The following is a 20,527-nucleotide window of genomic DNA, read 5'->3' on the forward strand; positions in this document are numbered from 1 at the left end:
TCTATTCAGTGAATCATAAAATGTCCTGTCACAAAGCCCTTGAATAAACTAATAGCATTTCTGTAAAGAATCAGCTGGTGAAAATGAGGCTACTTACTCAAATGTTTTTGCCTTGTAGAACATAGCTAAAGGTAGCTACAGCTACTTTGTTTTCTTTTTTGTGAAACAGAAAACATTTTCCTTCAAGTGGCTGCCACTGACCTTATCCTTCCCCATCATTCACCATCCAGCCAGCACCCCCTAACCACCTTTCTCCCCGGACCCAAGACCCTAAGGCTGCCCAGAATCTTGCTTTTCTGCCCGTCCTGCAGCCTCTACTCAGACCCCTGCTTTCTACCACCTGGCTGGCTGAGCAGTCTTTCAAGCAAATTCATTTCCAGATTTACTCTTCTTCACAGGTAAGCAATGAAAATTTTAATGGGAACGGTTGGAACAGCAACTTAACTGAAAAGTGGTGACTCAAAGACAAAGACTAATCCTTTCTTTTTCTTATCGCTTTCCTTTATTTATATTTATGTCTTCCTTGAGTCAATCCGTAATCAAGAAACTCAAAATGAAGTCTCATCAAGTTTTTATCTGATCCTTTTTGCAGAATCTGAATGCAATGGTCCTAAATACAGTAGTATTTTAACTATATTACATTTCAAGCTTCTATCAAATTGTCTGCTTATTATCACCTTAGGCCTCTTTTATCATTATGGTATTCTCATTCTAGCTTATCTAATAACAGTGTTTAAAATTACTTCCTCTCTAGATATATTAGTTTGCACTTTTAAACTGAAACTTTGTTGTTGTTATTTCCTGCCCATCTCTAACATTCTCTAGGGACCTTTTGAATTCTCTCTTGGTCCTCACTGATATTTTGTAACAAACACCTCCCCATTTAACATCATCTGAGAATTTAATTAACTTGTTCTCCCTCTGTTTCAGGTCAATTATGAGGATGTAAAGTGCAGATGTGACATTAGTCTCCCTGGCAGGTCACTGGAAACGCTTTCTCTTGCTTAACACATGGCCAATTATCCTCTATGATTCTCAGGCCAGATTTTTTTCCCTTATTATACATCCTTGTCAATTTTATCTTTCTCAGAACAACTGCACAGGAACTGAAGAAAGATAGAGCCAAGCACTAATGCTTTGTGACTCTGAAGTTCCTGGTACTCAAGAGCAGCAAGGTAACATACACTAAAGCAATTCTTCATGATTTTCTCTTAATTAACTCAGGAAAAGGCTTAATAATAAAATAAAAATAAATCTTTACCTTCAGATGGATAGACTGAGGCAGATAAGCCAATGACATCAAAGTTTAACAAGTCGATGTGACTACTTTCATTTTACACATGTTAGAGAGAGGACACACATCATTTTAAAAAGTCAGCACTATATAATAATGCCCCATTATTTGGATTGGTTGGAAAATGAGATTTTCCTTCTAAATTTCTTCCAGAAAAGGCTATGCCAGAAGTACAACAAGAAAATTTTAAACTTTGGGTTCAAGTAATGTTATATCAGGAAGAAGGTCTTCAAGAAAAGGAGGAAATCTTGAGGCTCTCCTTTCTCTATATTTCTGTCATCTTCCTTTTCTCTATTTTTCCTCATAATGATTAGTGTGTATGCCAGTTTGACGCCTTAAATGGCTCAGAAGATGATGTACTCTTTTATTTAAAGTTTTATTTTCCTCCAATAGTGGCTTACCTAAACACTCAAACCAAACATTACTCATTAATCAATTTTTAATTAACCATTCACATTCAATTTTGCATATAAGTATATCCTAAACCATAATATTTTTTTAAGTAAGAGTTTCCTCTATTTTCTTGGTTTCTTCTTCTACCTTTATATAGCATGACAATTAACTTTGTGTGGTCATTGGAAGAGCATTGATTAAAGGACCAAATTTGCCCAGGCTAACCCTGAGTTGTAATCTTGAATCTTACTAGCATATATAAACTAACTGTATAATGAGAAAGCTATTTAAATGCTCTATGCCTCAGTTTCCTCATGTGTAAACATGAGAATAAAAATACTGCTTACTTCATGACATTGTTGCGAAGATTAAATAAGAATGTGGTAAGAGTCTAGTATAGTGTATGGCATATGGAGGGACATTTAGGAAATATATATTCTGAAACAAAAATAAAGATGGATACTATGACAAAGATTTGTTTTGATTTGGAAATTTTTTCAGACTGACTTATAAAAGGATGAAAATAAAATTGAATTCAGTTCTATACATTCAAGAATGCCCTCATTGGAAAGAATGCAGTGACCTGAAAATAAGCCTGTTCCAGAAAATCCAGTCTATACAGATAATAAATCCAAATGAAACATCCCCATTTTGATCAGTAATCAAGGATCAGTATGGTGTTAAGTGTTATGCTTCAGTGTTATGACTGCATTATTAATGTATGAAACAAAGATGGAGAGCAGAAGAGTGGAGCTCAGCATGCAATGCCCTTGGATGCCAAAGACCAATGAACAGTAAGGTAGGCATGGTGTGAACGGGAAGTTAGAGCCCTTGGATTCTACTATAGCCCGTCACCACCTGGCTCTAGTGATGCTGAATTAACCTCTCTGGGCCTTAGAGTCCTCTTCTTTAATGAGAATTTAGGTCTTTCTAGCTATCATTGGAACCCGAAGTTATGCTATGCCAACCGACCTTTGCTGTTATCAATATATCTACTTGGCAATATTTAAAGCTGTTATCAATATATCTACTTGGCAATATTTAAAAATGGCAGCATCATCAAAGTTAAATTATACATCATTGACTGTCCAGAGAAATGGCCAGTTACAAAGGCAATCAGGGATAGAAGAAAGTTTAGAGAGAAATTTGGCAATGTTTAAAATAATACAGAGATATGTTGGAATTTTAGCTGTATGATCTCCCATTGTCAAATTTCAGCTGTCTATATGTTAAAGCAATTCTATATACTGAAAAGATTTGTCCATGAAAGTAAGTGAATCAGTTTGTAGTGAATAGAACATATGCAAATATTATTTCACAGTTGTTTACCTAACATCATTTAAATGATTTCCCTTCTTCACTCAATGCTCAAGCACATATGATAGCCTCATAAGTTACGTGCATGTATTATGAGATACCACTGAAATGGATAACATCTTCAATGAGATTTTTCATTTTTGCAACAAATGCAAAATCAGAGTTCATCTGAGTGGTACATACAGCCATCTTCAATAAAATCAGAATGCTAAATATTAAAGTATAATTCGGTCAAGATTATTCTGGCACAAAGTGCTGAGTCTACAACAGTGTTCACTGGGCTAACTTGGATCAAGGTAGAAATCAGAGCACCTAGTATTACTGAATTCTACTCATCCCCATGACATTCCCAAAACATTGCCCTTCTACAAGGAGCTTTGCATGAGTTGGTTAGTAGCTTACCCATTTGCTCTCTGGTGAGGAATGCCTGCTGATCTTTCCTATTTCTAATTCATATTGCTTCCTTGTGGAAAGCAAAGGATATCACCAAATACTTTTTAAATTGGGTACATTAAAGTATGTTACTTTGAAAATTTCCATAAGAAAAAAGCATTTTTTTAAAGATACTAATGGCCTATGGCCATGTCCATCCCCACCACTACTGTGCTGAAAAATTCTGTGTAAATGGATTTTAAACAACAAAAATGTATTTGAAAGGTACTTGGAATTTAAATCCCTGAATAAATCGTTACTAAGAATAAAACACTTATTTTGCATAAGTTTAATCATATATAATGTCCTGTGAGTTAAAATGTTATATGTCAACTCCGCTAATAAAGAAAGGGTACTTCTGTGCATTCTAGAGTTTTATCTTCATTTTTTTCCAATTTAAAATTAGCAAAACAAGAATATAGCCTTTATGGCTGGTTTTGTTGCATTAAAAAAATCAAGAAAATTCAAATCATCTTTTAATTTGCATACAAATATTAAAAAGATTGATTTGCAGGAAGTTATCTCCCAATAGTAAACAACATGATTTATAATGGTCATCGAGAGCCTTTTCTTTCTGGACACACACAAGCACACACACACACACACACACACACACACACACTCAGACGTACACACTTTCCAAGGTCTTTCCTCTAGGACTGATATAATATAGACTCTACAAGAAGTAATTTCATCTAAGTAGCAACCACTGTTCTAATGGCCGTTGCCTGTGAGAGCAACATTCTCTGTTCTCTTTCTAGGAGCCTTTGAGAGGCTTCCCGGAATTTGGGGGGGATGATAAACACTGACCGATTTCAAGACACAGTCCATAACTGCTCCTAGGGTCTCCCTCTTGGAATGGACCTGTTAAGACACAGACCATTATTTTGTAATAACAGCCCAGATTACTTTTCCTTGCTTACCTTTCATTACTTTTGTCAAAAATTGATAACAACTTTGCCACTCTTCTGCTCACTCATGTTTACAATGCAATTTATTCACTTCAAGTTAGCATTTCGCTCTCTGGAAAAGGCTAGTGAGTGCCATCCATAAACTTCACCATTTCTCTGTGATTTCTCACTTCTAGTTGATTTATAAATCAATGGAATGAGACCAAGGGCAACAGAATATTCAAGCAGCATGCCAAGGTTCTAAATATGCGACCAGGCTGTCTCTATTTGAGGTAATTCCCTGCCTTTAATACAGCAAAAACAGAACTCTTCAGGTGAAAAAATGCTTTAGTTTAAAGTTTCTTCTAGCTGGTTAAAATGGTACTAATCATGTTCAGATTTGTACAATAAGCCATGGCATCTAAGAACACATCTGTATGATTTTCCTTGGGAAAAGCTTAAGGATATTTATATTAAGAATTCGTTTTCCCAGTTAAGACTAAATAGAATATAGATAGACAAAAATAATGCTATAATAAAGTAGCACTGATTAACAGAGTAAAATAAAAATATGTGTATGTCATTGCCCATAACAATTTTAAAGGCCCGATTATGGATTTATAATCATTAAATAATTAGGAATTTAGAAAGTGAATATTTACTTTCTAAATAATAAATATAATAAAGCCAACTCTCAGTCACTAGAGAATTTTATATACTCTCTAGTTTTCCTTACTAAAAGAAAAACAGGCAATGTTACATTTAAATTATATAATAAAGATATTTTTTAAAACAAAAGCATCATACTAAGTAACTCACTCACTACTGACGAGTTAGTTTGCATGGCTATGCATTCCAGGGAGCTTTAAAAAGGGGGTAAATGTATTTTGTTCAACTGAATGAGTATGCCTTAAAAAACAGACATTTAAAGTCATTTATTGAAATTCAACAATGAAACAGAAAAAAATTGCAAATGCAAGACAATATTTTCTTAATTGAAGTAATGAGTAGATAACTACCACAATGGTTAGGAAGCTGACTTTTATCTCAATCTATGAATAATTATCAAAATTATTATACATGACTATTACTATTAGAAGTTGAAAGTCTACATGATGCTAGCCTAAGTACAAAAATCACGACATGGTTTTATGCATATACCTTAGCTTTTCATTTTCATCAACCTAACTTCATAATTAACCATATTTAATCATAAATTAACATATTTCCATAATTAGGAGTGTGCAAGGATCAGGAGTCATAAGGTTGTGCATCACAAAGCCATTACAATAGTATACTGGAAACAAGTAAACTGTCCATAAATAAGGTATTGGTTCAATGTATTATGGAACAGCCATATAATAAAATACTATCCAGGTGATGTTGCAGATAGATATTTATTGGGAAAAATGTTTATAATGTAGTGCTTGGTTGAAAATAAAGCCAGATTAAAAAATAGAATGTATGGCAGAACCCCAATCTTGTAGGAAAAAAGTGAACATACATATGTCTGGAGAAATATGTCCCTTACTTCCGTGTTAGTGGTAAATATTCACATGTGTGCGTGTGTGTATGTGGATGGGGGGAAGGGGAGAGAAAGAGAGAAAATGTGTGTTTGTATATACACAGATATTTCTTAGCTATAATTTGAATTGTTTTCACTCAATAAATAACATTGCTTTCATAATCAGAAAATAAAATGATTTTAAAACTCATTTAAAAAGAAGTAATATTTATTTAATGCATTTAGTTTAACACAAAAAGCGAAGTCTATTTGTAGTATATATTTGTTATTACATTAAGTTCTAAAATCCAAATTAAAGCATGGCTACATTCTGTTCCAAACATAAAACACAACTTTTACAAATTCAGAAAATACACAATGTCTAAAACAAAGAGTTGGAAGAAGAAAAATTATTCATTCCAGACACAACCCTTGGATTAAATATAAAACCACAGAATACTTTTTGAGAGCGAACTCTGATTTCCTTTGAACTTTGAAGAGGTCATCGCATCATGACATTTAGAAATCTTTCTTAGCTATTTATTTGTGGAATATTTGATTACACAATATACTTGAGGCCCACTGTATGAATTAAAGTAACCTGTGTTACAAAAACAAAATATAAAATTTTAAAATTTTTAAAATTTTAAAAATCAGTAACTATTTCCCTTGCACTTATGAGTTGCTATAGTTTATGCTTTCAGCTTCTACTAATAGGTTTCTATTTTCCCACAATTCCATATATTATTTTAATTCCTAATATCCAAATTCTTTAAGCAAAATAAATAGCCTTTTCTTTCATTTAAAAGTTCTGGTTATGTACCAATAATACTGATTAAGTTGTTTATCTAAAAGCTATGCAATAAAAAATCCCTGTAAAACTGTCCATTTCAACATATTGATGAAATTTTATAGCTTTGAATTTTAAAATTGAAAATCAAACATTTCATATTAATTTTTACATTTAACTGCTACCATTGAAAATGCACTGATACATTTATTTATATTTCTTTATCAAAGTATAAAAATAATAGCACCTCCTTTGAACTAGAAAATTGTGAATACATAGCTGTTAAAATACTTCAAACTTGGTATTTTCACCCATCTTCCCCACCTCCACATAAAGTGGTTTCAAGCTTAATCCCTTAAATTCCTCTTTTGAAGTTTAAAATTAATTCTCATTTCTCTTCTATAATCCCTATATTTTTAAATATGCAAAATATGCTCACATTTTTTAAAAAATCAGATTAAAAGCAAATATCCTATGTTAGTACATTTCAAGTTGTTTTTTTTTAAATCACACACTCATCCTCAAAAAACATTTATTCACCAAGGAGTCAAATTCTGTAATTAGTAAGAACAAGGTAATTTGTTTTGTGTCCATTAATAACACATGATCAATGTTAAATTATCACACAAAAATACACAAGATATCCACAATGATTCTTAACTGAAATCTGTTATTAGTAGCCCTATTAATACCAACTGGGAAGTGAATTCTTAATAAGGAGATACTCGGTGTATTATCCAGAACTGGGGTTGACAAGAAAACCACTCAGCTCTATTTTCTAATATTATTATAGCAAGTTATTTACAAAGCATATATATTTTTCAATTTTGGAAGGGAAATTTTAAAAAGAAGTGTGTTTTACCAAACCTTTTTAAAAATAGTCATGTTTCTTACACAGACTTGTCTAAGGTTTCACTTTTATTGCTCTTACTATCAGAAGTCCATAACAACAGCTGCTAGAATAATTAAAAACCTATCACTACAGACTCTTCATTACATCACTGACTAGGCAAATGAAGGCAGTTTATGGGTGTCCTTGTCTCACTTTACCCACCTCTTCATGGTTGACATATAGGCTTTAATGTGCATCTTAGCACCTCTCCTCCGGTAGGAAGCCTATCTCTGGGGATCACTTGCAGAAAATAGGACATTGAGTCCATAATTAAAGTAATCTCTTTCCAGGCAGATGCTGCAGTTGGCTCTGTTATCACATATTACAAAAGGCATCTTGAGGGTTATAAAATGTGCAGCAAAAAGCTTTGGAGATGAGAAACAGCAATTTTTCATCTAATTTTGATCCATAGACATGTAAGTACTATATTGCTACTTTTTGGTTTTGAGCCAGAAAACTATTATGGTGCTGAGATGAGCTGGGCAGTAACCAAAATTAAAGAATGCTTTAGCTTTAATCCTTAAAGTGAGAAAAGCTCTTTTGTAACCATCTTTGCACTTAGCAAATAAGGATGCCATCTCAAATCTGAGCACTAATGCACGCAGATTTAGAAGAACGGCTTATGTGGCTTAGCTTTATAGCCACACTTTCAGTATCTTTGCTTAAGTTAAAACCAGGGGTTGATTAAGGGACCTACCATTTTAGCTCCTTTGCAACTACAGTGGACATTTTTAATTAGAAGTACTTCGACTATTTATCTTTCATGAAAAATTATAGGACATTGCTCTTTGAAATATATGTCAGCCCAGATACCTAATGTGCTCATATTATTCATAATCCCTTCTATAAATACTAATGATGGAGACAAATGTAGGAGATTTAACTAACACATTTTTGTTTCCAGTTTAGGACTTATCATTGCAGGTTACCAAATCCTGACCTCAAAATTGTGAAGGGCTAAAACGGAGGTATTTTTTATTAATCATGTTTTATTAATTTTCTTCAATATTTATTTCTTGACACTACTTAAGACAACTTCTGAATGTACACTGATTTAATTTTAAAGAGGCTAATCTTAAAATCCCAGAAAATGTTATTTAATGTTTTTTCTTTCCTTAAATTACATTAATTAAATTACATTTTAATTTTTAAAAAATTTCTTAACAGTAAAGTTTTACATGGACTTGGGTCATTCAATTTTTAAAATGCTATCATAAATAGTAGCCTTTAAAATTTATTGCAGTCAAAATAACATTCAAAATAGGAAAAAATATCATTTAACTTCATAATAATGGAAATATTTGTATTCCAGCATTTCTTAGCCTTCAGAATTACTATTTAGAAGAGGAATTTATGCAATGTCAATTGAATTATTAGAAGAAAATCTCCTGCAAATCAGAATTTTAAGTTATCAAGAAAGTTTTGTTAAAGGGCCAAATTTGTATTTCCGGAACACCTAAAATGTTCTGAAATAAAGCCAGTGATCTTGGAGGTCTAAATAGCACAGTAAAAGTCTTAATGTTCTAACACAACTTTCTGCACATTCGTGTTTTCATTCATTTTTTCATTATTGCATGCATGCATTCACTCATCCATTCAACAAATAATTTTTAAAGAATTTTTGCCCAAATAATTTTATAACATTAATCACAATCTAAATATTTAAAAAACATACTCAGTATCCTGCCACCCCAAAAGCAATTTTCAATTTTGCATGTTTCTTTCAGCTTTGTCTATATGCTTAGGTAATGTGTTCTATGGTCATTACACCTTATATCTCTAATATCATTCATATTTTTAAGTTTATTTTGTCTGATATTAATACAGTGGTAACCAACTTTCGCTTGACTAGAATTGCCTGGTATGTCTTTTTCCATCTCTTAACTTTTATTTTTTTGTGTGCCAATATGTTTAGGTTTCTCTCCTGGAAGTAATCTATTGCTGGATTTTTGAAGTTGCTTTCTGAAAATCACAGGCCTTTAACTGATGAGTTTAATCTATTTATATTTATTATAATTACTGATATATTGAGACATTTATATTATCTTACATTACTGTTTTATTTTTATGCTTTTAAATTAGCCACTTTTTTCTTTTTCTGTTGGGTTTTCTTTAATTTTTGCCCTACCCCTCCCCTATTTTGTAAGTTATATTTTTATTTCTGTTCTTTATATTATAGTTTTAGCAATCATCCTTAACTAAGCCTATACACCCATCTTCCAAAACAACTTGAGGACATGATAAAACTTTAATACTGGTTTCTCTACTCTCCTCAACTTCTACACTGATGTTATTTGGTATTTTCGTTCCACTTGGCCTTTAAATTCTATCTGAAAGTAGTTATTGGTATAAATTTTAAACTTAAATATATTTGCATATTCAATGCTTATTTAGCATTTCTAACATGCTTAATAATTTAATTACTTATCATTAATTATTGCATCAAACCACCTTTTTTCTGCATTATACACATTTCTTCTGGGTTTGTTTTTTTCATTAGTGCATCCTTTAATAATCTGAAGTAAAGTAGTTTATGTACAGTAAAAAGTCTTCAGCTTTATTTATTTGAACATGTATTTGTTTTATTTTCATATTGAAAAATTATTTTTTTTATTTATTTAGGTATAGAATTCTAGGATGACAATTATTTTCCTTCACTACTTTGAAGATCCTGTTGCTTTATCTTCTGGCACTTCTGCCGATAATGAGATGCATCTGCCAAACTAACTTTTACAAATAATCTGTCTTCTCTTTGGTTGTCTCTGAGATTTTATCTGTCTTTGATACTCTGAAGTTTCACCATGATCTATGTTAGTACTGATTTATTTTATTTATCTCATTTACATTAAAAGGTCTCACATCTTTCTTACTTCTAGAAAATTTTCCACTATTATCTCTTGAAATATACTCTTTCTCATTCCCTCTGTTCTCTCTATCTGAAATACCTACTACGTGTTATTTTCTTAACATATCGCTCTGCACCAGGTTAACTGTATAAAATCAGGCTCCTGACTCATTGTTTTAGTTTCTCATAAATGACTTCTCCTCACCAAAATTTCTAGTCACCTTGACAAGCTTCTTTGCTGCTTTCCCACACAGACTTGGATAACACTGAGGCCTCAGTCATCATGCAGAGACCAGGTCCAGCTCCCTCCCCTTCCTCATCTCCTACTGTCTTTGTAGGGGCTCATGTCTACAGCTTTAGACCCCACATAGATCCAGACCCAGTCCTAGGATCTAAACCGGGATTTACATATATGTGTATATGGGTATATGTATATATTGATGTATTCATATATGTTTATATATTTATATGTACATATGTATGTATTATGCATGCGTATGTGTATATATGCATGTATTTCCAAATAAGTCTTAGAGGACAAAATAAGATCTCAACAAATTCTTATTTGGAAGAAGCACTTAAATATAATAGTCTTCATTTCGTATTTGTAATAATAGCTTAATATTCAGAAAGATTTTACCCAAAGCAGAGCTGAATAATATCCTGCTGCTAGTATATATTACCTAAGTGAAGGATACTGGCAAACCATGGAGTTACTGTTGCCATAAAAAACACTTATCCACCTGTTTGCCAGCCATTTTTGTCATCATTTATAATTTTGTAGGCAGTTTGAAGAAGAAAAATAATTTCATATTCAGGACTTCTAAAACTGGATTGATCAATTCTAGTGATAGAAAACCCAAATCACTGCTCATATCATATTTAGGAAATTCTGTTAAATTTAGAGAACTGCAAATAATAGTGGCACATATAGCTTTTACGTTTACTGACCTTGCTTTTGTTTTTATTTTTGTTTCTTGCTTTCACAAATGTTCCATGTGATTTCAAGCTAGAAGTGCAAGTTCAGTAGTAATCTTGTCTAAACCACAAGCCTGTAATAAGCATCCCATGGATTCCAGGCTGGGTTTATTCCACAAGTTCTCACATTATATGGAGGGAGGGGAATAAGTGACGGGGTTGGTTTGGCCCCAGAGTTTTGTTTTTTTCTCTCATTTTTAAACTTACTAGGAAAAACTAATATTTCTGTATAAAAAGAAAAAGGCAGAGATTTAAAAAAAAAATCCACAATCACAATTTACTGTGGGATACAATTCCATAGAGGCAAGTTCATCTTTGGATCCTAACTAAAAATATTTCATTCCTGAAATAGAAAAATTTCTCATTGTAAAGCAGTTCCATTTCTCTGAAGGTCTTATGATTTTGATGCAAAGAAAAGTTATTATAGTGGGACACCAAAAGATTGCTCTAACATAACCACTGCTGTTTGCAGTGGGACTTCTTAGATGAAGAAGAAAACAGGCAGGGAGAACAGGAGAGAGAGAAAAATGAAGGGGCTAGTTTTGCCTTTTGAAAATTTGTTAAATAAAAAAAAATGTCAGAAAGATAATATAACAAAAATAATTTCTTCAAACCTTTCTAGAAATTTATAGACCTATTTTATCTCAACACTTTACCACACACTAAAATTAAATCCGCAGGAAGCATTCTGATCTCATTTGCCAAAGCACTGATAAATAAGAACACATGTGAGTCCCCAAACATTGTTTCCCTGTCTAAGCCTAATTGGGTATTTAACTGTGATGAAACCATGGGCCTATGGAGAAGTGAAAATATTGATTAGGCTTCTAGTTCTTCACCTTTAAGGGCAGATACTTTTTTATTTCCCTGCTGTTTAGAGGTATGTCTTTGAGCAGCACTGAGATAATGTCTCAAGTTTGGAAACATCTATTAAAAAATAAACCTAGACCACTAGGAAAAAAAACAGATTGTGGCTCATGTGACAGTTGAAATTCCTCCTTTGGAAACTAGCATACCCGGTTTTATCTAATGTCATGGATATGATCATTTCAGACTTACATTAGAAGTAATTTATTTCACTATGATATATAATCTAGAAAGTAAAATAATGTTTGTATATATCAATTGTTGGTATCCTTATCTATAAATTTGAACGTGTTCCCATAAACACTCCTATGGGGAAATTCCATATCTTATTTAAAATATTTAAGTAACAAGGCAAATACATTTGTGAAGTTTTCTTCTGATGGATGGAAGTAAATGTACAGCCACATTATGGTTCTTAAGGAATCCTCCAGACAGACGAGAATGACGCTCATCAAAACTTAAACCATCTCTGATAAACTCAAGGCATCACTTCAAATCTCTCCATTAGTATTATTCGAAGCCTATCAGATATTCAGAAATTGCTACTGTCTTCAAATTTTTTAATGATTTTTAAAATATTCTTATTTAGTACACTTAAAAAAAAATCCCTCTAGACCTTTTTATCTAGTACTTAAAATAAAAAAGGTCCACTCACTTCCTTTAAGATATCAAATGCTCACCAGTGTCTGTTCTGCTGACTTGAGTTCATTCTTTATTTACTGTAGCTTAAACAGAAAATTGCTTGGTTCACTCTGCTCTCAATTTTGAGGACATTTACTTATGGTTAAATCATCACTAATTTAGACACATATATGGCTTTCCTTTAACCCTTTTTTTTTCTTTCTTTTTTTTTTTGCATGGGTAGGCACTGGGAATCAAACCCAGGACTCCGGCATGCAGACAAGAACTCAGCCAGCTGAGCCACTCTGGCCCGCCCTATATGGCTTTCCTTTAATGTTCCATTCTTATTCTAATATTTTGCCAGCATCTCTATCCAAGCAGTTAAACCTAAATCTACTGGTGATGAATTCTGCCTCTCATTCACACATTCCTTAGACAGAGACCCTTTGTGACAAGGAATGGGGATACCATCAATATCCAAAGAATAAACATACATCATACATATCAAGAATATGCTTCATTCATTAGTCCAATGTGTTCTTCACATTTAAAAATTTTAAAGTGGTGTCACTTGACATTTGAATTAATTATATATTACAATATTCTATATAGAGAAAGATTTCAAAATGAAGATAGGAAACACATGTTGCCCATTTTTAAAAGTTGGAGGAATTCTGACACCACACTGCAAACTCTAACTTTCCTTATCTCAATCTAGTGGGTATTTTACCATAATCAAATAAACATGATGATTTTAGAGAAAATAATTGTGTAGGAGTAAAAGCCACCTCCTTTGAAGTTGACTGCCTTCTGAATGCAAGGCTTCTGAGAAGAGTTACCTTAGGCAAATTAATTAACATCTCTGTACTTCAATTTCCTCTTCTGTTAATTGGAAATAATAATAGTTCCTACCTCAGAGAATTGCTGAGAGGGTAAAATGGATTCAAAGACATAAACTATCTAGAACACTGCCTGGGATATTATATTTTCAAAAATATTATCATTAATGTTGTAGTTATTACTTTACTCCCCTTTTTTTCCCTGGTAGTTTCTCACTAACTTTAGGGGTTAGATGACTTGAGATCTTCTTCTTTCCTTCTTTCTTTTCTTCTTTCCTTCCTTCTTTTATTTTTTCCTTCCTTCCCTCTCTCCTCCCCTCCTTCTTTTCTTTTCATGCCCCCCTTTGCTCTTGGATTTTTTAAATTTACATCCAAAAAGTCTGGATAATTAAATGCCTCTTTCAACTTGAGGTTCACCAGAGATCAAGGCTGGTGTAAAAATTAAGATATTACACTGTTATAAAAGCTGGATACTGAGTCGATCTCTAGTGAAATTATTTCAAATATAAATTTTAACAATAGGCGGCATAAAAGTAATGATTAAAATAATTTTAATCACTGACTCATTTTACATATCTGTACCAGTACAGCCAGAAATTTTATTCCTATACCCTTCACTCTGCTTCGTTTCTAACTTGGTTATTTTTAATAAGAAAGGCAATAAACAAATGACCCAAATGACTGTGTGGCTAAGTGGCTTACCAATAAAATGTGGTTTATTCAGACAACATGCCACCTACGCTACTGGGGAAAGGCACATGCAGCACAAAATATAATTTTCTTGGATCTCCGTTCAAATGTTCCATTAATTCTTATCACGGGATTTTCAAAGAGGAATTTAATAACTGGGCTTTAAAATCACAGACCTTGTATTACACATTGGCTATACTAAAATGAAATTACAGAATTAGATGCTGTCTCAATTCAATTGCCAGCTCTAGATTAAAATTTCTAGATATAAATATATGTGAATTACTATCAAGAATACAAAAATTGAGCAGAATTTTCAGAGTTCCATAGTCTTGGAAATAGAATAAGTTATCCACTAGCATCTAACAACATAACTCTTAGGAATAAAGAAAAAAATGCAATAACTTGAACACAAAAATTCTTATATTCAGAAAACTTTACTTTAAAATTTTGTATTAAAGGGGTATTAAATATAATTTATTAATGCCAGTGCTCATGGTAATGTTACTCATGATAATGTTACTGGCTTTTCTAATGCAATGTTAATGAATTAATGAGTAAATGAGATAACATCTTTGGCAAACTAGAAAGAAACAGATATATACTTAATCTAGAAAAGACTGTCTGCTTAAGTTCTGCAGTAAAGATCCCATTTAATGGGAAAGCATTAGATGCATTCCCTTTAAAATCAAGAATAGGAAAAGGATGTTCACATCACAGCTTCAATTAACACTGTCCTGGAGAACCTAGCCAGTTCAATAAGATAAGAAAAAAGGAAAAAAATGTAATACAATTTTTCAAGAAGAAACAACATCATGATTCGATAATATTATTTGGATACTATTATGGATAATATTATTTGGTTCACAGGAAATAACAAAAAAAAATCTATAGATAAACTTCCAGAGCTAAAAAGAGAACAATTCAGTATGGTTCTTATACACTGGCAAAAAACAGTTAAGATGTAACTTTATTCCATTTATATGCAGTAAAAACTACACATACCTGGGAATAATTCCAACAAAAAATTTTGTAAAACAATTATGGAATAATTTTAAAAATTAAAAAGAAGCCATAAAGAAAAGAAAATATATACCACATTCACAAATAGAAAGATACAACATTTTGAACTTAATGCTTCCCCAGAATTTGCCTATAAATTCAGCAGAATTCTCATCAAAATGTCAAAAGAGACTTTTCAGCAACTTGACAAATTCATAATAGAAATTACAGGAAGGAGTAAAGTGCCAAATTAAGCCCAAATAATTTTTAAAGAAGGAAAAAAGAAGTGAAATATTATAATCTATAGCAAACAGTGTCATTTTGGTGCAGGGATAGACAAACAGACCAATGGAACAGGAAAGAGAGCTTAGAAACAACCCTTTGCATACAGTGAATCTTTTTAGTTATGGCACTACAAATCAATGGGGAAAGGATGGCCTTTTCAATAAGTGATGTTAGAATAACTAGCTATCTACCTGGAAAAAACAAAAATAGATTTCTACTTTACACTAAACAAAAAATAATCATCATCAAATTTATATGGAAAGATACGGGGTCCCCAAATAGCAAAAAACATCTTGAAAAAGAAGAATGAAACTGGAAGACTCAAATTTCTCAATCTTTAAAACTTATTACAAAGTCACAGATCAAAACAGTTTGGTACTGGCACAAGGACAATAGAATTGAATTGAGAGCTCAGAAATCAAGCCTCACATTTATGGTCAAATTGAATTTTGACAAGGGGGAAAAGACCACTCAATTGAGAAAGAAATGTCTCTTAAACAAATGGTGACAGGAAAACTGGATCTCCATTTGCAAAAGAATGAAGGAGGACCCCTACCTCACACCATTTACAACAAAACTATTCAAAATGAATCAAAGACCTAAATATAAGAGCCATAACTAGCAAACTCTTAGAAGAAAATGTAGGGAAACATCTTCAGGCCCTTGTATTAGGCAGTGCTTTCTTAGACTTAATACCAAAAGCACAGATAACAAAAGAAAAAAGATTAATTGGACCTCATCAAAATAAAAAATTTTTGCAACTCAAAAGGCTTTATCATGAAAATAAAATTACAATCTATGTAATAGGGAAAAATATTTGGAAGCCACATATCCCATAAGGATTTACTATCCAGAAAATACACAAAGAAATCCTACAACTCAACAACAAAAAGATAAACAACCCAATTAAAACTCCAAAGAAGATATACAAATGGTCAATAAGCACATGAAAAGATTGTCAAATCATTAGCTATTAAGGAAATGCAAATCAAAACCACAATGAAATACCATTTCACACCCATTTTTTTTTAAAAAAAAAAAAAAGAAAATTACAAATGTTGGAGAGGATGTGGAGAAACAGGAACACTCATTTATTGCTGGTGGCGATGTAAAATGGTGAATCTGCTGTAGAAAACAGTTTGGTGGTTTCTCAGGAAGCTAAGTACAGAATTAAGATATGACTGAATAATCCCACTTCAGGTTTATATGTAAAAGAATTGAATGCAGAGACTCAAACAGATATTTGCACCCTGATGTTTGCAGTGCTATTTGTCACAATTACCAAAAAATGGAAGCAACCCAAGTGCCTATCAACTGATGAATGGATAAAAAATATGTGGAATATACACACAAAGGAAATATTATTCAGCCATAAAAAGAAATGAAGTTCTGATACACCTGACAACATAGATGAACTGGAAAACATCATGCTGAGGTGAAGTAAGCCAAACGCAAAAGTACAAATGTATGATCTCATTGATTTGAAATAATCCCAATAAACAAACTCACAGAGTCAGAATCTAGAAATAAAAAATGCTATGGGAAAAAAAGGATTAAGAGTGGTGATACTGGGGGAGAAGTATCTTTTATATTGAGAGATATCACAAGTCACAGCCATTGTACTACAATGCCGTGTTTGATCTAAGAATTCTGTTGAAGACACTGCTTACTATATTCGCAAATTTCCTCATCATGAAAGCTTATGATAAAGTAGTTAGGTATCTACAGATTACTTTTGGGCACCATGAATCACCTAATTGATCACATAACCTCTTGGCACTACTGGCTAGAAAGCTGAAACCCAAATTTGTGGTCCTCCTCTCCCCCCCCCCAAAAAAAAAATACATGGAACTTCGTGGTATTTCTGTATACCTGTTTTCATCTCTTTTCTGAACATTTTCTTATTTCTATTGCCTTGATGTCTTTACTTACTTTCATCTTGTATTTTTATAAGCTAAAATTCCAATTCAGAACTCTCAAGTATAAATAAGCAAAAATAAAGTTACTTTTTTTTTTTACAATTTAGATCTCTTTATGGTAGTAAAACTAATAGTTTCAAATTAAGGCCAAACCTGCCAAAATAATACATGTAAATGGCTTTTCAATATGTAACATGAGAAATAAAAATATTTATCTTCTGTGTATGACACAGATACCTTAGTACTTACATGAAATTCACACAGCCTGTGCCAGCAGGTGGGGCGATCCAGACAAAGCTGAGGTTGGTTGTGGGCAGGTGACTCACATGAGAGGCCACCACACTACACATAAACTGGTTACCAAACTGGTGGTCAGACATGATCCCTGAGGGCCAGAAAGGAAAGGAAGTTGTTATAAAGTAGAACAAAACTTTTCTTATCAAGGCATATGATATTTTCTGTGCATTTTTCTTTAATGCTAAGATTTATTATGCTACTTGGCTTCCCCATAAGTTATGTAATTTTCCAGCTTCCATTACTAGTAGGAAATTAATAATTTAAAATATTATTGTTAAGGAGTAGTCCCATAAATCCTTGCCAAATCTTTGCTTTGTTTGATTTTATTGCCCATCACCAAAGACCACCAGAAACATACCTGCAGTTGAAAGGGTTCGGGTTTATTGGAACCATTTCCAACAGAGAAAGATCATTCACCATGGGGAATCTTGAGCCGTCTCAGTAAGAGACGATAAGGAGGACCTCATTATCAGGTTTGGCCTCGTGCTAGGTTACTTTGGAGAGCATAGGTTTGCCCAAGAATTTCCCAGTTCTAGTACCAAAAATCCTGTGTTTCATGAAACTCCTGAGTCCTGGTCAAACCAAGACATTGGTCACCCAACTGGAAGAACATTCCAGGAAGCATGACTTTGCATTTGGATTAGGGGCTGCTGGATGGTGGGGAAAATTCTATAACTGGATGTGCTGGTTTGAAAGGATTTATGTACCCTAGAAAAGCCATTTTTAATCCTAATCCCATTTTGTAAAGACAGCCATTTCTTCTAATCTCTTTTCAGTACTATATATTGTAAACTTAAATTAGATTATCTCCATGGAGATGTGACTCAATCAAGTGTGAGTACTAAACTTGGTTAGGTGGAGATGTGTCTCCACTCATTCTAAGTGATTCCTGATTAGTTTACTGGAATCCTATAAAAGAAGTATTTTGGAGAAAGCTAGAGAATGACATAGCCACGAGAAGCAGAGAGTCCACCAGGCAGCGAGCTATGGAGAAAGCAGAGAAGACAGAGCCATGAGAAAGCCACAGCAGAGCCAAGCAGAGCCAAGCAGAGCCATAAGGCTGAGAGAACCACAGAGTCCTCCAGCCAGTGACCTTTGGAGATGAAGAAGGAGAATGCCCCTAGGGGAGCTTCATAAAGCAGGAAGTCTGGAGAGGAAGTTAGCAGACACAATATTCACTATGTGCCTTTCCAGATGAGAGAGAAAACCTGAACTTCATCGGCCTTCTTGAATCAAGGTATCTTTTCCTGGATGCCTTAGATTGAACACTTCTAGAGACTTGCTTTAATTGGGACATTTTCATGGCCTTAGAACTGTAAACTTGTAACTTATTAAATTCCCCTTTTTAAAAGCCCTTCCATTTCTGGTATATTGCATTCACCAGCTAGCAAACTGCAACAGTGGGTATTTTAACTTTTCTCTAGGAGGTATAAGAATGAAACAGGGCTAAAGATGTCATTGGTAAAGAAGCAGCAGTCACGTGTGGTTTGCACTATGTTCTTGCTTTTACTTGTATTCAGACATGGTTATGGGGTGTCTTGTTTTTGTCTCATGTACCATCATAGTCAGGGTGGCCTTGCCTGAAGTTGATACTCTGCAAAATTGTTTATGTTCAACATAAGAGCACCTCCATCTGGCCATGAGTGCCAGGCCAGCTCCCAGGTGAGCTATCACGGGATGCTTTTCTTTTTAAAATAAGGTTAGATTTTCCCTCAGACATAAAGTATTAATAAACCCATTGTCATCAGTGGGCATTAAAAAAAATCCATCATTTACTGGCTTGGATAAATGACTTTCTCTCTCCAATATCCAATATTTTCCTTGCTATAAAATGGGAAACTACATTGATGTAGGGAATTGTATAAGACGTAGGGAAATCACCTACATCTTAAATTTGTTGTAAGAATTAAATGACCTAATACATATGACAGCACTTAGTATAATACTTAGAAGCAGTGGGTTCTCAGAAAATGTTGATTTTCTTCCTCACCACCACACTGATCTTTCTAAAATAGAATTCTATTCACACTATTTCGCTACTACAAATCCTTAATGGCCACACATTGTCTCTAGGTGCACCGTCCAATACATTAGCCATTAGCTACATGTGGTTATTTAAATGTAAATTAAACATATAAAATTAAAAATTAGAAATTCATTTCTTTAATTGCACTAGCAATGTTTCAGGCATTCATGGGCCATGGGAAGCTAGTGGCTACCATACCCCATTGCACCTAGAGCAGTATACACAGTCACGTCTATCATTCATTTTCTTTGTAATTTTGGCTTTTCTTCTCATTCTTAAAAAGAATCCTCAGAATAAAATATATTCTCAATCCTCAGAATAAAATATATTCTCCTATATTTTCTTTCTACTACTTCATTTTTATATTTACACCTTTAAACTTAAAAAAACACATCTGAATTTTATTTTTATGTACTGTATAGGGTAAGGATTTATCCTTTTTTTCCTAAATAGAAATAGGGTCTCATCACTATTTGCCTGGGTTGTCATGAATGTCTCCCCACAGGTTTATCTGTCTCTTGACTCATCCCCTTCTTCTATGAAAATTATCTTTCTAAAAGGCATCTGTGACCATTGCCAATCCCCTGCTTCCACTAAAACCACTTCAATGGGTTCCCATCAGATTCCTGAGAAATCCAAACTCCTT

The 20,527-nt window shown here is 33.2% G+C and overlaps 1 protein-coding gene across 8 annotated transcripts in view; it reads right to left on the reverse strand.

Moving 5' to 3' along the window:
• Positions 1-20,527, reverse strand: part of RELN (reelin) — a 530,878-nt gene that overhangs the window by 344,052 nt on the left and 166,299 nt on the right. For 7 of the 8 annotated variants that reach the window (XM_077158967.1, XM_077158900.1, XM_077159048.1 and 4 more), the window contains one exon: positions 17,808-17,943. In XM_077158967.1, the coding sequence (XP_077015082.1) occupies positions 17,808-17,943 (136 nt within the window). Of the gene's footprint in view, positions 1-4,246; positions 4,301-17,807; positions 17,944-20,527 lie in introns of those variants that run through there. The other variant, XM_077159104.1, reaches the window with a different exon arrangement.

The sequence above is a fragment of the Tamandua tetradactyla genome, chromosome 1, assembly GCF_023851605.1.
Source record: "Tamandua tetradactyla isolate mTamTet1 chromosome 1, mTamTet1.pri, whole genome shotgun sequence".
NCBI classification, from domain to species: Eukaryota; Metazoa; Chordata; class Mammalia; order Pilosa; family Myrmecophagidae; genus Tamandua; species Tamandua tetradactyla.